This window comes from Apiospora hydei, assembly GCF_038363865.1.
Source record: "Apiospora hydei strain CBS 114990 chromosome Unknown utg000003l_segment0_segment0, whole genome shotgun sequence".
NCBI classification, from domain to species: domain Eukaryota; kingdom Fungi; phylum Ascomycota; class Sordariomycetes; order Amphisphaeriales; family Apiosporaceae; genus Apiospora; species Apiospora hydei.
Window position 1 is genome coordinate 388,461 of NW_027117362.1, and position 21,315 is coordinate 409,775.

General features: G+C 55.3%; 7 protein-coding genes across 7 annotated transcripts; 1 reads left to right on the forward strand and 6 right to left on the reverse strand.

Moving 5' to 3' along the window:
- Positions 1 to 262: 262 nt before the first annotated feature.
- PG997_001900 (Glutathione-dependent formaldehyde-activating enzyme) lies at positions 263 to 745 on the forward strand (the record flags this gene model as incomplete). The annotated part of the gene is made up of 1 exon (XM_066806215.1): positions 263 to 745. The coding sequence occupies one exon, from the start codon at positions 263 to 265 to the stop codon at positions 743 to 745; it is 483 nt and encodes a 160-aa protein (XP_066673511.1).
- Positions 746 to 1,591: 846 nt separating this feature from the next.
- PG997_001901 (uncharacterized protein) lies at positions 1,592 to 2,416 on the reverse strand (the record flags this gene model as incomplete). The annotated part of the gene is made up of 1 exon (XM_066806216.1): positions 1,592 to 2,416. The coding sequence occupies one exon, from the start codon at positions 2,414 to 2,416 to the stop codon at positions 1,592 to 1,594; it is 825 nt and encodes a 274-aa protein (XP_066673512.1).
- Positions 2,417 to 2,708: 292 nt separating this feature from the next.
- Positions 2,709 to 3,654, reverse strand: PG997_001902 (uncharacterized protein; the record flags this gene model as incomplete). Its single annotated transcript, XM_066806217.1, has 2 exons — positions 2,709 to 3,370; positions 3,576 to 3,654. The coding sequence occupies 2 exons, from the start codon at positions 3,652 to 3,654 to the stop codon at positions 2,709 to 2,711; spliced, it is 741 nt and encodes a 246-aa protein (XP_066673513.1).
- Positions 3,655 to 5,181: 1,527 nt separating this feature from the next.
- Positions 5,182 to 7,245, reverse strand: PG997_001903 (uncharacterized protein; the record flags this gene model as incomplete). The annotated part of the gene is made up of 1 exon (XM_066806218.1): positions 5,182 to 7,245. One exon carries the CDS (start codon positions 7,243 to 7,245, stop codon positions 5,182 to 5,184), a length of 2,064 nt encoding a protein of 687 aa, XP_066673514.1.
- A 1,020-nt stretch (positions 7,246 to 8,265) lies between these two features.
- PG997_001904 (uncharacterized protein) lies at positions 8,266 to 11,744 on the reverse strand (the record flags this gene model as incomplete). Its single annotated transcript, XM_066806219.1, has 4 exons — positions 8,266 to 8,634; positions 8,709 to 9,941; positions 9,982 to 10,730; positions 10,811 to 11,744. 4 exons carry the CDS (start codon positions 11,742 to 11,744, stop codon positions 8,266 to 8,268), a joined length of 3,285 nt encoding a protein of 1,094 aa, XP_066673515.1.
- A 119-nt stretch (positions 11,745 to 11,863) lies between these two features.
- PG997_001905 (uncharacterized protein) lies at positions 11,864 to 18,194 on the reverse strand (the record flags this gene model as incomplete). Its single annotated transcript, XM_066806220.1, has 5 exons — positions 11,864 to 14,622; positions 14,714 to 14,813; positions 14,868 to 16,239; positions 16,301 to 17,752; positions 17,815 to 18,194. The coding sequence occupies 5 exons, from the start codon at positions 18,192 to 18,194 to the stop codon at positions 11,864 to 11,866; spliced, it is 6,063 nt and encodes a 2,020-aa protein (XP_066673516.1).
- A 1,321-nt stretch (positions 18,195 to 19,515) lies between these two features.
- On the reverse strand, positions 19,516 to 20,721 carry PG997_001906 (uncharacterized protein; the record flags this gene model as incomplete). Its single annotated transcript, XM_066806221.1, has 1 exon — positions 19,516 to 20,721. The coding sequence occupies one exon, from the start codon at positions 20,719 to 20,721 to the stop codon at positions 19,516 to 19,518; it is 1,206 nt and encodes a 401-aa protein (XP_066673517.1).
- Between the last annotated feature and the right edge of the window lie 594 nt (positions 20,722 to 21,315).

The following is a 21,315-nucleotide window of genomic DNA, read 5'->3' on the forward strand; positions in this document are numbered from 1 at the left end:
GCCGTCCGACGAACTGCTTGCTTGCTGTATGTCCATGGCGGCAGTGTCAGTTGTAGCCTAAATTGTCCAATGCAGGAGGGAAGGAGCGTTCTCCCCCAAGTTCCCCAAAACTTCCCCGACGCTTACCTCTCTTCAACCCCGCAAAACATCCTCAGGTTCGGCAAAAAGAGCACCAGCTATGCTACGAGTCTTGATGATACTCACATCACGTAGAATCACAACAGTTGCCAACCTTCACTCCTACTGCCGCTACTACTCCAGGATGGCATCTACAGACACTGCCCCTAAACCCCTCACCGTGCGCTGCCAATGCGGCCACGTGAGCTTCCCAACCCCACCCGCGCAACGCATCGCCCTCTTCCACTGCCACTGCACCGAGTGCCAGAAGCAGTCCGGCTCGGCATACGGTACCTCGGCCATCTATCCAGCCGCTGGCCTCTTCCCTCTGTCCACGGAGCTCGAGCAAAAATTGGGATGCTACACGCGGCCCACCGACAGCGATCGCACCATGCGCTGCTGGTTTTGCCGCGAGTGCGGCTCGCGGCTGTTCCACCGCCTCTTCGAGCCCGACGGCACCCCGCGCTGGACCGTCAGCATCAAGGGCGGCTGCGTCGAGGGGCTCGACTGGGCCGGCGGCAAGCACATCTATATGCGCTCCGCCGTCGTCGACATACCGGAGGGGGCCGAGCGCTACGACACCCTGCCGCCCGCCGAGGAGATGTATCGGAAGGAGTCGTCCACATGAGATATAAGGGGCCTTCTGGGGAGATTCTGGTGAAGGAAGGTGCAAGATTATCTTTGGTAAGGCTTCTCCTCCATCCCTGTCGTGATTGCTACTGATCAGCTGCCGCAAGGTCTCATGCCAAGGTCTGGGTTCTATGTCATATCATTCGCGCTACAGCAAGTATCAGACTAGACTTACGTTCGGATAAGTATTTAGTGTACGGAGTCTTATCTCAAACGCATTAGGTCGCTCGTTACATCAAGTCGCATCAAACGAATGGCCTTAATATGGGTACACCAACTTTGTTCATTCGAAACGCCTCTACTCAGACTCATTTACTTACCTATACCATTTCTGAATCCACCCATCACCAGATACGCCAGAGGAAAACGATTTGGAACACCTACCTGGTATCACCTACCGGGATCAAACCGAGAAATAGAAATAGCCTGTCGACGAAGGCACTTGCCATTCGTCCAAGACGGAACAAAGAACATTCCCAAGACTTACTGACCCCGAGATATGCGCACAGCCAAGCAACATCGAGATATGGGGAGGATACGAAAAGCGGGAGAGCAGCCAAAGAGCCGCAACTCGAGAACGAAGGCGAATCCTCCCAACGCCCCTCTTACCTTGCCATTTAGATATCGGGAATCACGCCCGGAACCGTGTTGGTTCTCATCACGATGCACCAGTCCGCAATGCGGCGTTTGATGTCGTACGTGAAGTGGACGGTGCGCATAAGGTCTACCAACGACATGCCGTTGAAGTTTAGGTTCAACCTGTCCGGGCGGTTGGCCCGTCGACCCACACAGTACTGCACCGTGGCGGGCTGCGCCAGGGTCACATCGACACCGCCGCGCGCAATCAGCTCGACGAGGGGGGCGTCCTCGAATACCAGGAGATCAATGGGGCGGGGTCCCGGAGCCCGACGTCGGTTTGGAGGCCCGGGAGGGGCGCGTTGTCGTCGCCGCCCGCCGCCTCCAGGACGCAGGCCATGTTCTCCCGCAGGACGTACGGGTTGTGGCGCTGGCCGTTCTCGAGCAGGCACAGGACCGCATGGCGGTCGTCGGTGAAGAGCGGCACCCTCGCGTCCAAGGTCAGCCAGCGCACGATCGCGGGCACGCCGGGCCGGCTCGCAAGAGCGTGGTGCAGCATTCTTGTCCTCGCGTTCCCGATGATATCTTGATCCGGATTTGCAACGTAACTATAACATTCCACGAGGCCATTGTGACAGGCTTGCGCCAGTTCGAGAAAGTCGTCGCGGTTGACCCATACGTCTCCCATATCGGTCAAGAAAGAAGCGATCGCCAGACTGCGCCCCGCAAACCTGTTGATGATGTGGCATACGTTGGTCAAACGCATCACCGGTAATAGCGCCGGAATACTATCTTGCTGGGCGATTATATTCTCGAGCGGCGCCCAGTTGTTGAGGGGGATGCGCCGCCCTGTTACGGCCTCGCTCTTGGCGTAAAGTTCGTCAATGTAGTCGATCATGGCCCTATTATCAAGACGAGCCTCTCCCACATAATACAACAGCCATTGCTCGATTTCGATCGCGAGGTTGGCATGGGACTGCTGAACCCTGGCATTGTGCTCGTCGTTTCCTTCGACCTCCTGCAGGTTGACCAAGGGATCAATGAACCAGCGGAGGAGGTCCACCCAGCCGCCCGTGACGCAGCCCTTGTACATGCGTTTGGCGAGGGGGGGAAAACGGCCTATACAGGGATGTGAGGGCTCCACTCTTATAGAGCTCGATCGTCAGGTTCTCCATCCCGACCCAGTTCAGGGTCCTGAAGTGCCTGGCGGGCCAGTCCTTCAGAGGCATGGTCAATATCCACCGGTCCAGGTCCGCCGTGCTGGCGCCCCGGTTCATCAGCTCCCGGATGACCTCGACGCGGCCCACGACAGCGGCGAGGAAGATGGGCTTGATGAAAAGCTCCTTCTTCTGGCGCGGCTGGGGGCTATTATTGGCCCAGTTCAGCTAGAGGTCCAGGCCGACGGCCTCCCACGCGTTTAGGAGTTCCGGGATGATGGCCAGGGGCGCGTTGCATTTGATGGCGTGATGCAGCAGCGGCAGCCTCTCATCTCCGTAGGTAGGACCCCGCAGCTGCCACTGCATCTGGTAATCGGCATCGAGGCGGTAGAGCGAGAACTTGTCGGAGTGGAAGAGTCTGGGGTGCGTGTGGCCCAGCAGCAGCTCGTCGATGGGCGGCAGGAAGGCCTGCAGCCTCAGGAGGAACTCGGGGGGCACGTCGCCCAGCGCGTTCAGGAATACCTGATACTGGGTGGGGAACTCCTCGTCTGTTTCGTAGTTGCTGACGTTATCGCTGCCGTTGTCGCTGCCGTTGCCGTTGCCACCGCCTTGCGAGGGGCTTCCTTGCCCCGGCTGCCTCTCGGGCGACGCCGAGCCGGCGGACGAGGAGCCGCCGCTGCCGCCGCGGAGGCCGAGCCGGCTGGGGCCGCGCTGCATGATGCGGGCGGGGGAGCGCTCGAGGGACTGGCGGACCTCGTCGGCGAGGTCCTGGTCGGCGAGGCGGGCCTCTTCGGGGTCGAGGGCGCCGGTCAGGGCGGCGGCGGCGAGGGCGGCGGGCTCGTTGCCGGAGTGGTAGGGGAGCGGTTGCCCGCGTTGAGGGGGTGTTGTTGCTTGCGATTTTGGATGATGGTAAGAGAAAAGGGGGTGATGTGATGGACTTGGACGTTTGGGAATTGATGTTGGTATGATAGGGCACGGAAAGAAACTGGTGTTCCTTCAAGTGCTGGGTAGGTGGTGGTAGATATGGTGGTCTGATACTGATCTGGTCTATTCTTGGGTCGATGGCAGATGGTGTCTTATATATGCCGGACATACCTCGGCGTATCCAGCAGGTAGACATGAATAGGTCTTTGTTCGGGTCTGGGGTGAAAGACGAGACTGAAAACAAGTTCATTGTAAGCCCCTGGGGAAGTTGGTATTGTATTGCAGAACTAAGTTATTGTGTGGTGGCTTTGAGTTCGTACGGCAAAGGGGCTTTGTTAGTTGTTGAACACTCTTGATGGCCAAGCAGGGGGTGAACAGAGATGAGAACAAGTTGAGTTTTGTTGAGACGTCGAGCTGGTCGTTGCCCAACACGAAGCGAGGATTATCTTAGCACCCTCGCAATACAAGGTGCATCGTCAGGACTTGGCGGTTCCCCCTGACCAAGCTGATCCAAGCACTGCTAGTATACTCTCTCTGGATATAAGGTAAGAGATGGCAGGGTCTGCAAGTCACATTCATATTGAGAGCCAGTTGCCGTTTATTGTGTTGCCCTTGCAGCTTGGGCAGTAACGGACAGAGGTGCGTGCAAGCAAAGATGTTAGTGGAGCTGCTTGTCTCTTCTTATTCTCGGGCTGATGTTCGAAGCAAGAGCCAATGGCTCGGGACCAGGAACCACGGCATCGGTCGGTTTGACTATTTGAACGCGTAAAGGGGTGCATATATGGGTTGGAATGGGAGGAGATGGTTGCGTGGCACCTCTCGGACACACTTTCCGGCATGCCATTGCTATTGCGCGGCGGAACATCTGGGCTTGTCCACGTCGTTTCTAGTTTTCTCACTCCATTTCTATACTTTGCGAACGTGTGTCCTTCTATTCTTTTCTCCGGCGCCCTTTGCACGTGAAAGTAGATATTACTTACCCAATACACTACGTACTGGATGCCGTCTATTGTGACTGACAGCTGCTGCTACGGCATCGCCTATGACCTATCCGTACACCATGACACGCGGTTACCAACCGGCCCAGCTATGTAGATACCGATCAGAGCTACTTATGCAGATTTGAGTAGTCATGTTCCGGAATAGGGGATTGGAATTCAACAGGTCACGAAGGTGAGAGAGCCCTTCGGTGTAAGGAACCAGGACCACTTCGGGGCTGTTGCGTACATCCAAACCTCAGGTATCGTGTTCTACCTATAACATGATTCGCTGTCAAGGTTAAAACTAGAATCCGATTGAAAACGTATGTCCTGTAGTATAGATACGTCTCCCTTTGCGAGACCCAGGTATCAGACGAAAAGGGGTTAAGGGCAAATTAGAAACAATGAAACAAAAGTAGAATCGAATTCCTCATAGGTCACATTGGACTGCTTTCGGCATTTCACGTCAATATCCCAGATTGAATAGTCGTTTCTATCACTTTGCGATTGATTAGTAGGAAACTTATCCCTTTACATTCAAGCCCGTTACTTACCCCTACGCCGCTCCGAGTCTACGGGAAAACGCCAAAGCGGAAGCCAAGAAACCTACTGGGCGATACACCTACCTAAGCCGTATCCGGAATCTGTCCCCGGTGACTTAATCACCTGTCATTTTGCGGCCTTCTTACCTTGAGAGACAAAAACGAAAAAGAAGTGAAATCTAGCCGGCCACGGCCATCTCGTAACAGAGAATAAAGGGGCCACTCACCTAATAGACTACCATACCTTGACGGCATCTAGACATCCCTAATTACCGCCGGCACGTCATTGGTCCCCATAACAATGCACCAATCCAGAATCCTTCTCCGGACCTCGTAGCTTATCGACGCCTCCACCATGAGCTGGCTCAGCGACCGGCCCATGGTCGCAATCTCCATCCCGCTCTCGCGGAGCTCCCTTCGCTCCCGCGCCGCGTTCTTGGTCCCGACGCTCGCGAGCGTCAAGTCAACCCCCACGCCCGCGTCGCTGTGCGCCGGCGCGCGCGCCACGAACTCGACAAACGTCGCGGCGTGCTCGTGGATCAGGTCGACGGGCCGGACGGGGAAGACTTGCTCGTCGACGACGGCGTTGGGGTCCGGCATGCGCGTGAGGATGGCGTCGAAGTTGACCTGCAGCACGGCCGCGGACGCGGACGAGGCGAGGCCCTGCAGCGCGTGCGGGCGGTTCAGCTCCCACATGTTGAGGTGGAGGTCGACGAGCCCTTGGCACGCGAGCCAGCGGACCGTCTGGGGCGCGCCTTGCGGTGAGGTCAGGGCGACGTGCAGCATGTAGGCGCGCAGGATGTCCGGGTGGCGCGCCGGGGTGTAGTCGTGGCCGAAGGCCTGCGTGAGGAAGGTGTAGGAGTAGTTGGCCGTCAGGTCGACGAGGCCGTCGTGCAGGGCGCGCGTCAGCGGCAGGCACGCGTCGTCGGCGGCGCACTCGAGGATGTAGCGCGGCACCGTCGTCGCGAGCGAGAGGAGGTGGAACGAATTCTGCCGGCGCATGCGGTCGAGCAGGTGGGCCGCGTTGAGGGGTCGCTTGGGCTGGTTGGCGCCGCCCACGATGAGGCTGCTGAGCCAGTCGTCAAACGTGTCGTCGCCGCGCTGCGCCTCGATGGGCGGCATGACCTGGGCCCCGATCCGGTCGAAGAGGAAGTCGAACATGGCCTTGCTGTCGCGGCGCACGCGCCCGGCGCCCGTGATCCACCAGGAGGCCCGGGCCCGGATGCTCGCCCGCAGCGGCGCGATGCCCAGCGCCAGCTCCAGGAAGAGCCGGAACAGCTGCTTCCAGCCGGCGCAGACGCAGGCGTCGAGCCAGAGCTGCCGCATCGCCCCCGTCGGCACGTCCCGGTTGCACAGCTCGATCGCCAGCGTCTCCATGCGCCACCACGTCTCGTCGGTGAACCGGGCGCGGGCCTGGGCGCTGTGCGCCCGCAGCCGGACCTGATGTTCCAGGTCCTGCTCGCTAGCGCCCCTCTGCCTCAGCTCCTGGATCACGTCCACGCGGCCGCTGCCGGTGGCGAACAGGATGGGCCGCATGATCGGCGGGGTGCGTACGCGGCCCGCGGCCCAGGCCATGTCGTAGTCCATGCCGTTGGCTTGCCATGAGTCCAGGATGTCGGTGATCACGGACATGGGCGCGTCATTGGAGATGGCGTGGTACAGCAAGGGAACGCGTTCGTCCTCGCATCTCGGGTTAAACTGCTGCCACTCTACCTGATACTCGGCGTCTACCCTGTAAAAGGAGAACCGATCATTGTTGAAGATGCTCGGGTGAGTGTGGCAGAGGAGGAGCTCGTCAAGGGGCGGGATATACGCGTGCAAGACCATCAGGATCTCGGGCGGGACGCTCCCCAGCCCCTGGTACACCGTCATCGGCTCGCGCGGAAACGCCGGGACGGGCTGCTGCTCCGACGGGGGGTCGGGCGATCCTCCCGGTCCCGCGCCGAACAAGACAGGGCCCGGCATATCGTCGCTGGTCCTGACCTTTGGTGTCCCGAGCAAGGCCTGCTTGGTCTCCGGGCTCAGCTGCGAGAGGGACCTGACCGGGGACTCCAGCAACAGGCTCCGTCTCGCCTCGGGGGGGAGGAAGCGAAACACGTCTTGCCACGCATCGGCCACCTCGGTTTCCGTGGACGGCTTCTTGAGCTCGCCCGACATGATGGAGAGTTGCGCGAACAAGGGTTGGAGCTCGCCATCGGCTATGGCTGTCGCCTCCACCGCATCTTGCGGCACAGGCCACTCGTCGTTTTCACCGGCGACCGAGCCAGCGACCGAGCTAGAGCTAGCCGGGGTTTGGTAAAACGGGGCGTTGTTACTCATGATGCTGGATGATAGTAGACGGGTGGTTCGGTTGATGGGAGATAAGTCTTCTTGTTAAGACCTTCGGGGGCGTCAAAACGGCAGCTCAAGTGCTGTTTCGTAGTCGGATGAATGACCTTCTGCTTGTCTGTCGGTTCTTCTTTCGGCCCGGCGTCCGGAATCTCTTATATATGAGTATGCGAAGCAGCTGCAGTAAGTACCGTCCTATGTTCTTATCCAATTTCGGCGCATATGCCTTTGTCTTGCTTTAAGTCAAAGGTTGACGACTAAACAAGTCCATTGTGCCAGGTCGACAGTATTGCATTAGGCAAGAAACAATTGCTGTAGGCCACTCGATTGACGTGATAAGGAACGTTTTGTCCTTCGTCGGACGAGAAACAACGTCTTTGTGGAATGTTACGCATTCATTACTTCGTTTGGTATCTGACCAACTTGCCTTCTCTGACAGGGGCTCCTGAATTTGATCTTAACGATCTATGCTAGTGGGTGCCCACCTCTCATAATAGCGCTTCATCCCCTGTAGCTACCCCGGCTAGGGTGGCTTTTAGTGGACGATCTTGGTCCCTGCCAAAGGCTACAGGGGACATTAACAAAACAGTGGACGAACCAACACTGGCCAGCCCCAAAAGACAGATGTCATCATGGCCACCAAATCAAGCTACCACTTTCGGTTCGAGTGATCATTGGACAATGGCAATGCGTTTACCTTGTCGGAATGAGAATTAGGTAAACAGGTTGCTGGGGATATGCCGCGCCACAGCCCGCCCGCTGCTTTCAGAAGTGCCTCGACTCACTTCGGACTAAACAGATGGGGGTCAATAGAGGAACACTGGATATTATACAGTCCAATATGGTATTACAGCTCGCATGAATCTTGACAGGAATAATCAAGTGGGCATAGTTCGTGGACACCAATCAATTGAGTCAACTAACGACGTATTACTACAGCAACCCCCCTCAAAACAGAACGAACGGACAGCCCCCAAAGGAGCCCAACACATCTCAAACAGCGATACAAGCTCAGCTCTTCTTTCCTCCCTCCTGGTACTTGTCCGCCTCCTCATACTCAATCTCCTCATGCACTTCGTCGCCGCGAAGCTCTGCCTCCGCATCGTAATTTCCGACATCCATCTCCTCATCGTGGTGCATAGGTGGTACACCAGCAGCACCTTCCGCCATTGGGTCCATTGGTCCCGCTGCCGAGACGGGCGCGAACAGGGACGACGTGACGCCGGCACCTTCCCGGGCCCGTTGGAAGAAGGGCAGGTCCGCGTACAGGGGCTTCCCGCTCGCGATGAAGCCCATGGGGCTGTGGGCGATGTCCTGGCCTCGGCGGCGCACTGATAGCCACTCTCGGGTGAAGGTGAATGGCTTGGGGTGAAACCGGTCCTTTCGCGATGGCCCGAGTGGTCACGTCTCGTGATCCTGGACTCGGCGGTACCGTCTAGAGCTGGAATCGATACCGATGCCTCGGTCGAGCTTTCGGCCGCGGATATTGTCTCCCGCTCGGGCGAAAAGTCGAATTCCTCCTTGTTGATGGCCATGCTCTCGTCGATGCCCAGCAAGCTACATACCGATGTATACTCGTCCCAGTCAAAGTAGAGCCTACCAGCGAAAAGTCCGAGCTCTGCCACAAGGTCCGGCGGCGCGGTCCAGTTCCTAGGCAACGAAGGGATGCTGAAGAACCTCAACGAGTTAAAGCAGACCATGCGTCTCGTCACCGGCGCAGCGTACGTAAGAATGTACGTGGGGTAGGCTCCATCGCGAAGCATCGGGATGAGATCTTCAGCTTCCTCTGGCGTGACAACCACGGCGCTCTCCGGGGAAGGTGAGTACAAAACCCATTGCACAGGCCTCATGAACTGGTCACTATACGTCTCCATCACGACTTTGACCGTCTTCTCAAATTCGCCAGACAGGAACAGGGGGAAGCCGACATGCTCTCGCTGTACCTTGTACTTCCGTCCGAGTCCAGTACGGGAAAGGGCGCGGAACATTGGCACGAACCAGTCCGAACCTCCAGGGATACGACCTGTCCGGGCGTAAATGTCGAGGTCCCGATGAAGTCCTGGAAACTTGTGAGGAGGACAGGGCGGTGGGCGCTTCACCTGCCGGACGAGCTCGATTTCGTACTCAGTTTCCCTTTCTTGCTCTACCTCCTGCAACGCAGAGGCGTGCACTGCAGCACCAGTATCCTGGAACCCTTTCCGGCGAATCTCTAGCTCTTTCATGTACGGTGCTAGGCTCGAGCCTCCTCGGATCGTGACGGCCGTCGACCTCCCCTTCTTTTGGGGCCCATACAATTGCTGTAGCGTCTGACGTTCGTTCTGTCGGATGGCGGGGACATACTGGTCTCGCTCATCGTCGTCATCCACGAAACGGGGGTAATCGAGCTCAGCCTGCTTGCGGCGGCAAAAGTCTGTTCCCTGTGCGTAGTACAAGGGCTGCAGAGCCTCAATGCTCTCACAAGTGTTGGTCATCAACCACTGTAATACGTCCGGGGATTGAATATGTTCGTGGTCCTTCTTTCTGCAGATATCCCGAATGCTCCTGTCTACTTCTGGTGGGGCATAGAATGTCACGATCTGGCTCGTGCCAAGCTGACGCAATCTCATAGCAGCCTGAACAGTGTGGTCCTTCGTTTGGCCAATACCAAGCGTGAGAGCCGCTCTAGCAGTGGGGGGCAAACTTGAGATCTGTTCCACGTGTATGGACCTCGTCTAGGTAGACAAGCACCCCATCAAGGTTGTCGGCGTAGGGTGTTGCGAGCAGGGGTGTCTTCGCGCCCTGCTTGGAAACGATCATCGGTTTATCGCCCTCGAAGAATAAAGCAACGCTGGCATTATTGTCCACCTGTAACCATGTAGTTGCCAGCGTGTAGTTGTCCATCTCTAGGATACTGGCACCTGCGTCGATAAGGATTCGATACCCGTGCTTGTTTAGCATTTGCAGGAACTCGACTTCTGACAGTCGGTTTCCTTTCCGATCGGCAATCTTATAATAGCGCCGAGATCTCTGTTGCAAGAGGTAAGTAAGGACTTCTGCGTTGGTGTGAGACAGAGGTTCCAGATCCTCTTGCTTGATGTTGAGCGGAAGAAGCGTCTTGTTGTCGTTTGTGCCCGAAAAGCCAGTGGTGCCGCTGAATCGTACGTGTTCGCCAACGCCTGATCGGGATGTCGGGAGAGGGAGATCCCATCCATTGCTCTGAATCTTGACCTTGAACTGCTTGGCATGTCGGGGAAAGACGAAAGTGTTGAGGTAGTAATCAATGACGGGAACGCGGTACCGAACGCAGGCCCAGATTTGGGAAAGCTGTTGGGGGTCGTCAACATTGAGGCTCTGCCAATCTCGGAGATACTCAGGCAATCGTTCGTCGATCCATTTCTCGTACAGACTGGCTGGATCATCGGACTTGAGAACTTGTTCAATAGCTTCGCGGGTCTGGCTCTCGTTGAGACCGCCGTGGTAGAACGACAAACACGTAACTGTCGATTAGGCCATTTGGTCAGTATGCATTCTCATCAAGAGGGAAGTGATCATGGTTTCATGTCAACGTGTCACTCACGTAATATTGCTACATCACAGTGACCGTACTCTGACTGCTCACTCGGTACACCTTTGGCGAGGTAGGGAACTGCGATGGGGTCCCTTTCTGGGTGCAGTCCATACTCGACGTTCCATCGCTTTCGTAGAGTCGCGATCAGAATTCGTTGGCAGAGCAAGCCTCGGAGGAGATAAACGGTTTGCCGGATGTGAAGCTGGTCGGGGCAAAGCTTGTTGATGCGGTCGATAGATCCCGGTCGCATCTTACCGCCAGATAAGAACTCTCGGATGGCAACTTTGTCCTGCAAATCAAATGATTCCACGGGTAGGATGCCCATCCGTCCCTGCAAGATGTCATTGCGCAGGCGACGGACTAGTTCCTCTCCTACATCGGGCCGTAGCAGATAAATGCGCAGAGGAAAGCCCCCTTGAGGCCGTCTAACAACCTGTACAGATTGGGTAAACGTCTTTTCGAGGCTGTAGAGGTGCATGTCCACCAAGGCAAGGACAGACTCTATAACCAACCACCGTGTTGGGTGACCGTCGACTGAATAGAGGCTTCCGGAAGGGTAGATTAGCTGCGTCTTCACTGCGAGGATATGGTCGCTCTCGTCCATGATGTCTCGCACCGTTGCGTTCAGCCACCCCTGTGTCCGTAGCATAACACTTGCCTCTGGAACTCTCTGGTCAAGCAACCGCTGCTGTCCACTCAGCATGAATGAGAGATTGTGCTCGGGTACACACAGCATTATGCCGCTCTGTTTCTGGATTTCGCGATGCAGTGAGTGGTATAGCTTGATGGTGTCTTCCTTGGTTGAGGTTCGACGCGAAAGGGGAATGTGGCGGACTTGGCGTCCGAGCAAACTACCAACACTGGTAGAGAGAAGCTGAGCAGTTTGCTGAAGGAGGGCCTTCGGTACAATAACTCTTACAAGGTTCTTGGTGTCGGCAAGCATCGTGGCGACCATCGGAATGACACAAGAGGTCTTCCCCTGGCCCATGTTCATTTGCAAAACGCTATTCCCAGCCTTTGGCGTGGCGATGGCTCGAGCAACATCGACCTGCGTTTCGCGAATCAATATCTCAGACTCAATTTCCAGCAGAAGCCAGTCGGTATGTTCGTAGGAGACCAATTCGCATGTCCAAAGTTCTTCTTCTCCTCTTCAAGACGGGAACGCAGCTCGTCTCGTTCGTACTTCGCAATCCGTTTACCTCGCTGCAAGGCAGTTATCGACAATCCCATGTTTACAAGACTCTCTTTCATTCCAGACCCGAAGGAAACCTTCGCAGTTGAGCGGAGTTGCTCGAGTAGCGTAATGGGCGTCACGATGGGCCAAAGCCGACCTTGAGTAAGCCACTGGATTTGCTCCATCGTCATCGATCGACTGGGCTGGCGCAACATCGTATCCATGGAACGCATTCGACTATTTATGGCGTTTCTGCATTCGGTAATATGTGGTAGTGTCTTCACATCCAAAGCAGCCACTGTTTCTTTGTGCGACTTCATGGCCCTGACACTGCTTCGGAGGTCTTTCGCATACCCTCTGGCTATGGCTGACATTGGATTGTCGACTCTTCGGATGATCGTTTCTAGTTCGTCGATGGTTGAATCTCGCTCTTTCGAATCTGAAATCGGTTTTGTCGGATCTGAAATCAGTCTTCGAGAGCCCGAATTTCCCTTCTGCGCGACCGAACTGTGGTTCTGGAGGGTGAACATGACAGACCTGACAATGCGATCAGGCTGAGATAACGCACTCGAGGCAGCCATCATCATCAAATCCTTGCCAAGCCGGGGTATAGTGTACTGGCTCGCGGGCCTGGCAAACACCTCAGGGGTCACAAAGCTCCGTCTCGGATTGGCGCTGTCCGCGAATCTCGTGCCAAGCATCTTCTGAACGCTCTCCAGATGCGCTACGAAGACATGGTTCTCGTGCAACCTCTGCCATTCAGGAAGTACGGCCTCGAGGGCCAGATGTACATCCACCAGGCTGATCCCATTTAGCCCATCGACTGTTGGCTCCCGACATGGCCATTGCTGAAGAAGATGTCCTGCAAATAATGTACACTCTCGGTTCGCCCTCTTCTCATGAGCTTCCCGGGCTTGGAATAGCTGTCTCTTGGCCTTTGAGCTGGCAAATTCCATCAATGGCAGGTCTGCTGGACCGGCTTCCTTGAACGGTTCGATCGCTTTCAACAAGCTTTCGATCGTAGGAAGTTGACCTGGACGCAAATTCTGGTACTCGTCCGCCAGCGGGTAGTCGAAAGATCTGAGCTCGTCGAATAAAAAAAAGGCAGCGATTGTACGTATCAATGCCGTAGGTGCATTGAAGCGGAAGGAGATGGTCGCCAGCAGGAACATGACTTCATACTCGCACTTTGATTGGCGTATGTAATTGACCAAGGGCCCCCAAAGCTTGCAGACATCGATGTCAAGTCGTTCACCGAGAGAAAGCTGCTCGAACTCCTCTGAGTAGCCTCGGATGTTCGAGCATTGTGCCAAGGCGCCAGGAAGGTTCTGCACCGTAGCCATCATCGGACGTTTTGCCTTGATGGTCTCCACTATACCGTAGACGTTGTTGTATTTCACACTCGTATCGCTCGGGGTATCGCGGGACCTGTAGTGCATATCATCGACTTGTTTGGGCTGTGAAAGAGATTCAACCGTTCGTTGGTGCAGTTGCCGTCGTACTAAAGCTCGTTTTGCCAAGTATGGATCATTGGACAGTGATGCTTCGGACTCTTCCATCGGCTTGGGAGGTCCGAAACCCCCTAGCTTTGTTGACTTCTGGAGTATGACCTCGACCAGTGGACGGAAGGCATCATGTTGGTTTGTCACCGGGAGCCGCGCGTCCCAATGCTCGCGTTTCATCGATCTTTTGTCTTCCGGGTACCACTCGCGCCGGGGTGACATCCGGGCAATCGACTGGAGACACGAAATAGGCAGACTACCCAGTGAGGTCCATGGTTGACTGATACCCGAAGCGAGCAGATCCAGAGCCTCTTCTGTGCCGGTTCTGCCAGTAAGAGGGTCGGGCTGATAGCCACACGAAGTGAAAGCGTGTACTTCGGCCTTTTTGTATATCATCGCAGGCTCACAAGCGCATTCCAGCCGTCCCAGTGTCTCGTTGATCGAATATTTGAGGTAATGCACATAAGGCGTAATGATAGGCTTCACCACTACCTGGACATGACACCCTCGCTTCACCACATCCAGGTCCCCCACTGGCATGAGGATTGATCGCTGACTTGAATCATGGGGATCCATGCAGACGAGTTTGCTGTCAAAGCCATACCAGGTACCGGCATCCTGGTTTGTATCGATCTCGATTCGAAGCTGGCTGGACTGCAGTCTCTTGAACTTATTGACGAAGAATCTGATGCTCATTCTCTTCAGGTCAATCGTAAGAACTGCGTTCTGAGGCTGGTAGAGTGTAAGGTACCGTCGCGGCTCAAATCCATGAAAAATGCGAGCAACACGGCCGGATAAGTCGGAATAAGGGTCTACCAAATCTTCTCTGGTGCCATTGGGATTCTTTTTGCTCGGAGGTACTAGCCGACTGCAGGTCCAGTTGTTCATGTCGAGCGTCCAGTTGCGTGCTTGGCTGAGCCAGACACTAGAACATGGGCGTATTTCCATTCGGCGCGTCTTGACGTTCAGCCAGTGGATGCAATCATCCACCAGTGATGCGGGTAGGTCGATACTGTTATCCCGCTGGAACACCTCCCTGGGAACGTACTCCAGTACAAAGTGTTGTCTGGTGATTCGAATAATCGTTGATCCCTTTTGATCATAACCGATATGAGTCTGCCATCCATCCTTCTGGATACAAAGTGCTACGGGATAAACAGTTAGTCAAATGATCAAGCAGATTATTCCAAGTGGCCTAAGAGCGGCTCATGGTAGAACCATGTGGTAATTACTAACTGTATGACATCCCAGCGCTACTCGACGGAAACTTCATCAGACTCTGGTTTCCGAATAAAGTGGCCAATATCATGGAACTCTTCTCATCCGTCGATAATCGCTGTGAATTTCCAATTAGTACCTTCCTGTATGGTATAACATAAGTTTAACTTACTCCGAGTGGTTGCCCATCTACCAATAGTGACCCCTGGACGAAGTTGTAGTTAACTTCCTGGGAGCCTGGTTCGTGCTTGTTTCGTAGATGAAGTACCACACATTCATCTCCGTCAAGCTCGAATGTCTCGATTTCCTTAGACTCCGATGCCGGCCATGCGGCATGGAGAGATTGGACAAGGGTCCGGCCCTGACTTGATCTCAACAGCGACCGCAATCTATCGCGTACTCCGTGCATCAGTCTCAAGTCCCTGACGATGTGGTTTCGAGTCATCCGAGGCAACTCTTGAACGTTCTCGGGGATGTTGTCATGGACAGCAATACAAGCTTCAAGAAAAGCCGTTATAACGAAGAACGGCGGATGTTCAGCCTCTAGAAGCTTGAAGCAGGCGCGTTTGCAAAGTAGTGCGGCCAAAAGGAGATAGAATTGGCAATTCTTCGCGGACTTGGAATCTGACGCTTGATAGGTCTCCGCTCTTAGCTTACGTATCCACAGCGTGGTTATTTCTCTAATCCGGTCGAGAATTGCCATGGCAGCCCCGTGATGGTGATGGGTCAATTGAACGAGGCGAAGCACGACCGTCAGAATAGTTTCCATGACGCTCGTCTCTCTCCAGTTCGAAGCGATGCATTCGAGCTTCAGCTGCAACTGGCTCAACAGACCGTCGCAAAAGGAAGCGTCCGAAAAGATAGAATGCGCAATGCCTCGAGCGTCGCCTGATTCGCATGGGGGGCCCAGTTGCAACGAAACATGGCTGACCAACATGACAACTGACTCGGTTGAAAAGTTGAGGCTCGAGGATGCCAGCTCGGTTAAAAGCGTAACCCATCTTCTGGCTTTTCCTGACATCAAGAACTGGAAAGCCATGTATTCATGAACATTGAGGCCCGGAGGACACGACGATTGACTCCCCACGATCTCATAAGATGATGGGCCTCCGCCGATGTTGTCGAAGCCTGGGACGTCGAGAAGAGAGGCGTATGGGGATTTCTTTGGAAGAAGCAGGCTGCACTGATGTGCGAAACTCGGTCTGAAACGTTTCCATCCCGGCCAGGACTTCGATGTGCGATCATAATAGCTGTATGACAACGCATTTGGTCTAAAGATTTGGCTCTGATCAACAGGGAATTTTTGGTGAGCGTAGTGGGTGCCCAGGAATGACTTCTTTGTCGATGCAAGCGAGATGCTTCCGGTCGAGTTGTGATATTTCTCAAGCTCGCTGTAATCTTTCAACTCCTTCATAGGTACAGCGCCTGTTTCCATGCTCTGTACACCAAACTGCACCGCAATAGCCCAGGTAACGTCTCGGTAGGCCGCAAAGCTTCCGGGCAAGCGAGTTCGAAGATGACAGCCTTCTTCATCACTTCGCCCGCTGGTAGGGTTCTTCAAACACGCGTATTCTCAGACGTTGCCTCTCTCTCGTTAGGAAGCACTTGCTGCAGTGTCGATGGTGTATCGCCTCGTTGCTATAGTTATCTCGAATGTAAACGCATGCCGTGTCGTCGATCTCTCGCGACAGCTTGTGATATTTCTCGGTCTTCTCATCTAATTCTTTCTTCTTCTCTTTTCGCTCTTCTTCGGCAGCGATCTCAATGGCGGCCATCAAATCATGCAGCTCAGCCTCCTCTCCAAATTCGTCGTAGAATCTCTCAGCGAAGCACCCCTTCACCGGATCATCAAATATCGTCATGGAGCTGTTCAGGCTGTCGTGTATGCGCTCCTGGATGTATTGTTCGATTCCTCGAGCCCGAGCCATGTCATCATGTAGAGGAAGATGCAGGACGTCGAGCATACGGGAGGGGAAAAGAGGATGATAATCCTTCAGCAACGGATACTCGAGACAAGCGGCTTTGTCCAGTTCCATCCAGGCTTGCATTATGCTTAACAGCATCAAGGATTTCTGTTCGACATTCTCGTCGTAATGGCTGCTAACTTGGCTCGTGTACTCGTTGATGAGTTTTTGCAGCGTCAAAACCTGCGATTCCGGGTCCAGTGCGTCATATGACTGGTTCATCTCCTTCTCGCTCTGGAAGAGACGGAAATAAGTGGCCGCCATATTTTGCATTTGTGTGATCCGCATGGGCTTGCGGGATTCGAACGTCTTGCGTTCGGTTGCAGGAATGAAGTTGCGGAATCTGTGGCAGGCTTCTTCCAGATATTGGCGGCTGGAATACATGTGCAGGACAAGCTCAGAGGCAATGGCTTGGCGTGGAACTGGTGGGATGATCTTGGTACGTCCACGCTTCTCGCTTTGCCATATCATATCGATTTGACGTGTCGTTTCCAGTGTCGCGCTGCGAACGCTAGTGGAAACAGATTTCAGGAGGGGGCCAACAAGTCTCTGGACGTCTGGCGACGCTCCCGTCATGTCTCCCTCAAGCTTGAAAAGGCGCCGACATAACTTTGTGACAAGAAATGACTGGTTCTCGAAGCTGACAATGGCCTTGGACTCCTCGAGCAACAGCTCCAGCAATGTCGATACCAAGAGCTTGTAGTGAATCCTGCCAAGTTCCTCACCGAGAACCAAAGACAAGTGTCGCTCCAGGGCCACCTTCAAGACCAGCAAGTAGGGAAGTCGACGGAATGGAATTTCGGTGTTGTGCCAGCAAACATCGTCGCGCACGCGCTTTCGTAGGAGCTTGGGGGCGATGCGGGTGCCATTGGCTTCCAGCAGGGCTGCAAGAAGAGATGTGATGATTGACGGATCACGGGTTTCGCGGTTCTCCCACACTGCCGCTCCTGCTTTGGTGACGAACTCGAAGTTCTTGGTATCCTCGATGGAGGCTTGTTCGAGAAACACGGCAAGGTTCTCGAGAAACGCCTCATCTGTGAGCAGGGTGATGGGAACCTGAACTGCAACGCCAGGAAATCCCATTGAAGGGCACCTTTTGAGGCCAGAACGTCTTCTCGCTTGGCTGATGCCTCGAACATCTCAAACACAACCGACCTCTTGCCGCTGCCACATTTGTACAGGAGGATGGCAGCATTCTGTGCAGCAATGTAGAGAATCAGGAACTCGTTGCCCGCTGTGGCAGCAGCAAACTCGCGTAGCTGTGACTGGAGGCGGGTTCGTTCTAATCGGCCGGCCGGATTGGTCACCTTGGTGGCTGCTTCCAAGGTGTGACGGATGCTCTGCCAAACCGAGTCGCCATGGGTGTAGTCTTGCATTCGACGCGATGCGACGATGAGTCGGTCGACCAAGGCGGCCTCGACCTTTGGGATAATCGTGTCCTCCTGCTGAGGCAATTGGATGGGAAATGCTAGGTGATTGAATAACGACTGGATTAGTCGTTGGTGTGCCCGTTGGGCCTTCTGTTTGTTGTCCATCGTTGCATTGGTTGATGAAGGATGGATGTGTGGATGAGGGAGAAGTGGTCAGTGGAAGAGATGGAAGGAAATAATTATTCAATGTTGGGAGTGGTGGTGGGGTTGCGAATAACCGCAGGTGGTGTTGAACAAACGGAATCAACCTCAAAATCAACAATGGTTATTCCAGTACCTAGGAAGTAGGTATCGATCGTGTGTAACGGGTGCGCGTTTACTGGAGTCAGGTGGGATGTATGTAGCACAATGCCTGCCCCACCTCTGTAGGTCAGTACATGTAGGTTGTGTCAATGTGCCTTACCTTTACTACCTCATTTAGTAGTCAAGTATGGGCCTAGACATTGTCGTGGAGTTTGCTGCCAGCATCGAGAGGCAAAGTAGGTACTTGGTCGAGCAAGCAACCTCCTCTTTGGAGTTATCCCAGCCAATCAATCTCAAGATCAAGCACGCATACCTAGCCAAGCATTCTGCAGGTCGTGACATACGATTCGCTGCATCCCCACGCTCTTCTCACCAGGCTGCTACCATGCGACATGTCAACTCAAGCGTGGAGGGCCTCCCGCATCCAGAACCCATCACACCATTCATCTGCCGCCACGTGCACTTGGACCCCAATGCGTGCGTGCATGCATGCTTGCTTGCTTGCTCTTGACGAGAAACGCGCCGTAGCCTTGAGACAAACACGGACCTAGGTAAGAAGTAGGCAACCAATGGGGAGGGATCCCAAAACGCCATACAAACTCGCAAGGTTCCGGCTGCAGTTGATCTTCTCGGCACGGGAAGCCCGCCGACCCATCCAATCAATCACTGCCCGAGTATCGCCATCGAATCTGATAGTCGGCATTTCACGTTACGCAAGAAGGCGTTTTGGGCCAGGACTGCATGCAGGTTTCCCCGTTGAGTCAGAGTAATGGCATCATCGGCGTGGCAGCCTGGCTGTCGACGTACTGCACATTTCATGAGGTCCAATCAATCTGTTTGCACATTCACAACATACATCTTTTAATATATGCTCAAGCAGGACATTACGCCCTGGTTCGCGTGCACGTTTGGCATTAGGTACCTCCTCCAGCTTTCTGATACTTGAAGCCATAATGAGCGGTAGCCGGTCCTTGTATCAAATTGATGTCGAGATAAGGCCTTCTCGGGTAGAACCCAACCGCCTCCAGTGCCAAGTGATGGTGGATGTCTTCCAGTCACATCTTGCCCAAATGAGATTCGTTCTGGCTGGGCTTTTGTCTATCAGTCCTAGATCACACCCCTGTATAGACGTGTTCATCTGAATATTTACTCTTGCAATCGATTAACGGTAAATTATTTACTACTAATACGAATTCGTCCGAGCCGACTCCTGGCGGTCGATACGAATGGTGTACTCCTGGTCCGCCACGCCCACCAACGTCACCCTGACGCCCCAGCCCGGCACATCGTACGAGCTAACGGGCGCCCAGGCCAGCGACTTGCTCCCCTCCAGCGTCAGGGCCAGCGCGCCGTCCATCAGATCGTCGAAGAGGCCGACGCAGCCGCCCGAGCCGGGCGTCGCGTCCACGACGCGGATCGGGCCGCTGCCGCCCGCGGTCCGCGTGTCGACCGTCGTGAGCACGACGCCGGGCGCGCAGAGCGCCTCGTCTACCCCCGCGGCGACGCGGACCTCGGCGACGAGGGCCTGCGTCTCGCTCGCCGCGACGACGACGGCCTTTTTGCTGCCGGCGGGTCCGGCGACCGCGAGGGGCGTGAGAACGTGCGTCGTGCTGCCGGCGTCCAGGACGCAGTCGACGGCTTCGTCGCGGAGCCAGCCCAGGCGGTACTTGTCCCACGAGAAGTAGTCGGGCGCCGTGGCCAGAGTCTGGGCCATGACGCTGAAGCCGCCGACGTACAGGCCCGCGTACGAGTCGAAGGAGTAGTAGTCGGGCAGGCAGAAGGTATGGCCCGTCTCGTGGACCATGGTCATGGCGCTGAGGTCCCCGTCGGCGGCACCGAAAGTCACGGTCTTCTTGACCTTCTGGCCGTCGCGCGTCGTGATGGGGTCGAACAGGGTCTGGGAACGCGACATCCAGGGCGAAGCGCGGCCCGTCGGGACGACATAGACGACGTCGACGTCGGCGGGCAGGCGGGCGCCGCTGGCCGTGAAAGCGTCAAGGGCGTCGCGGGCGTAGGCGTCTTGGCGGAACGTGCTGCCTAACCAGTCGTACGAGGCGACCGCCTTCGGCATGCGGTAGTACGCCGAGGTATCGGCCGTCACGTTCAGGTTCAGGGTACCGTAGCTGGCCTGGGCGTACCATTCGGCCGCTTTGGGCGCCATCGTATCGTACACGGCCTGGGCATTCTCGCCCTCGGGCACCATGGCGTCCGGGAAGTCGACGAAGAGCATGAAGGCCCGTAGCGTCCCGGTGCTCGCCACACAGCCGGGCGAGGAAACGAAGCCCATGCTATACATGAAGTCGCTGGGGGACGGCAATCGGCAGGTTGGCGTCCACGTGTAGTTCCCGTGTTCCGGAAGAGTGTAGTTGCCTGTGTCGTTGGCGGACATCAGTGAGTCGTCGAATTCCTGGGGATTACATGGCCGACTGCCGTGGCAGCCTGCCAGACGGAAGATAAAAGAATGGTGCCTAACGCCAACATGATGACGTCGGATGATGCTATTATTAACGAGGGTAATAGTTGGTGAAGCAAGCAAAAGAGAGAAAGGGAAAAAGTCTTCATCGGGCGACCACTATATACATCAAAGCAATCGAAAACCTCCGGCTCCGACGGACAGCGCTTGTGTCTCGACCGGCGCTTCTTCCCTCCAGGGGACTTAAGGGGACTTGGGCGGGAGTCTGAGCCTCGGTTTTTCCTTTGGCGACCCCATTTGTCCACCCCTTTTCTCGTATTGGCCTACTTTGGTCCAATGGGGGTTGCCGTAGAGTGGGGCAGAGCGGATCTTCTTCCGAAGCCGAAACCTAACCCAGCGACCCAGAATGGCGCCAAGGCACCACTCCTGTCATGCAACCCTGGACAATAAGAGAATAACTGCCACAATAGCCACCCCCTTTCTTTCTTTTCTCTCTTCTCACATCAAGTTTATTGTCGGTATGCTTCACCAATCTCGTGGCCAATCTCAAGGGAACGGAAGGAGAAAAGC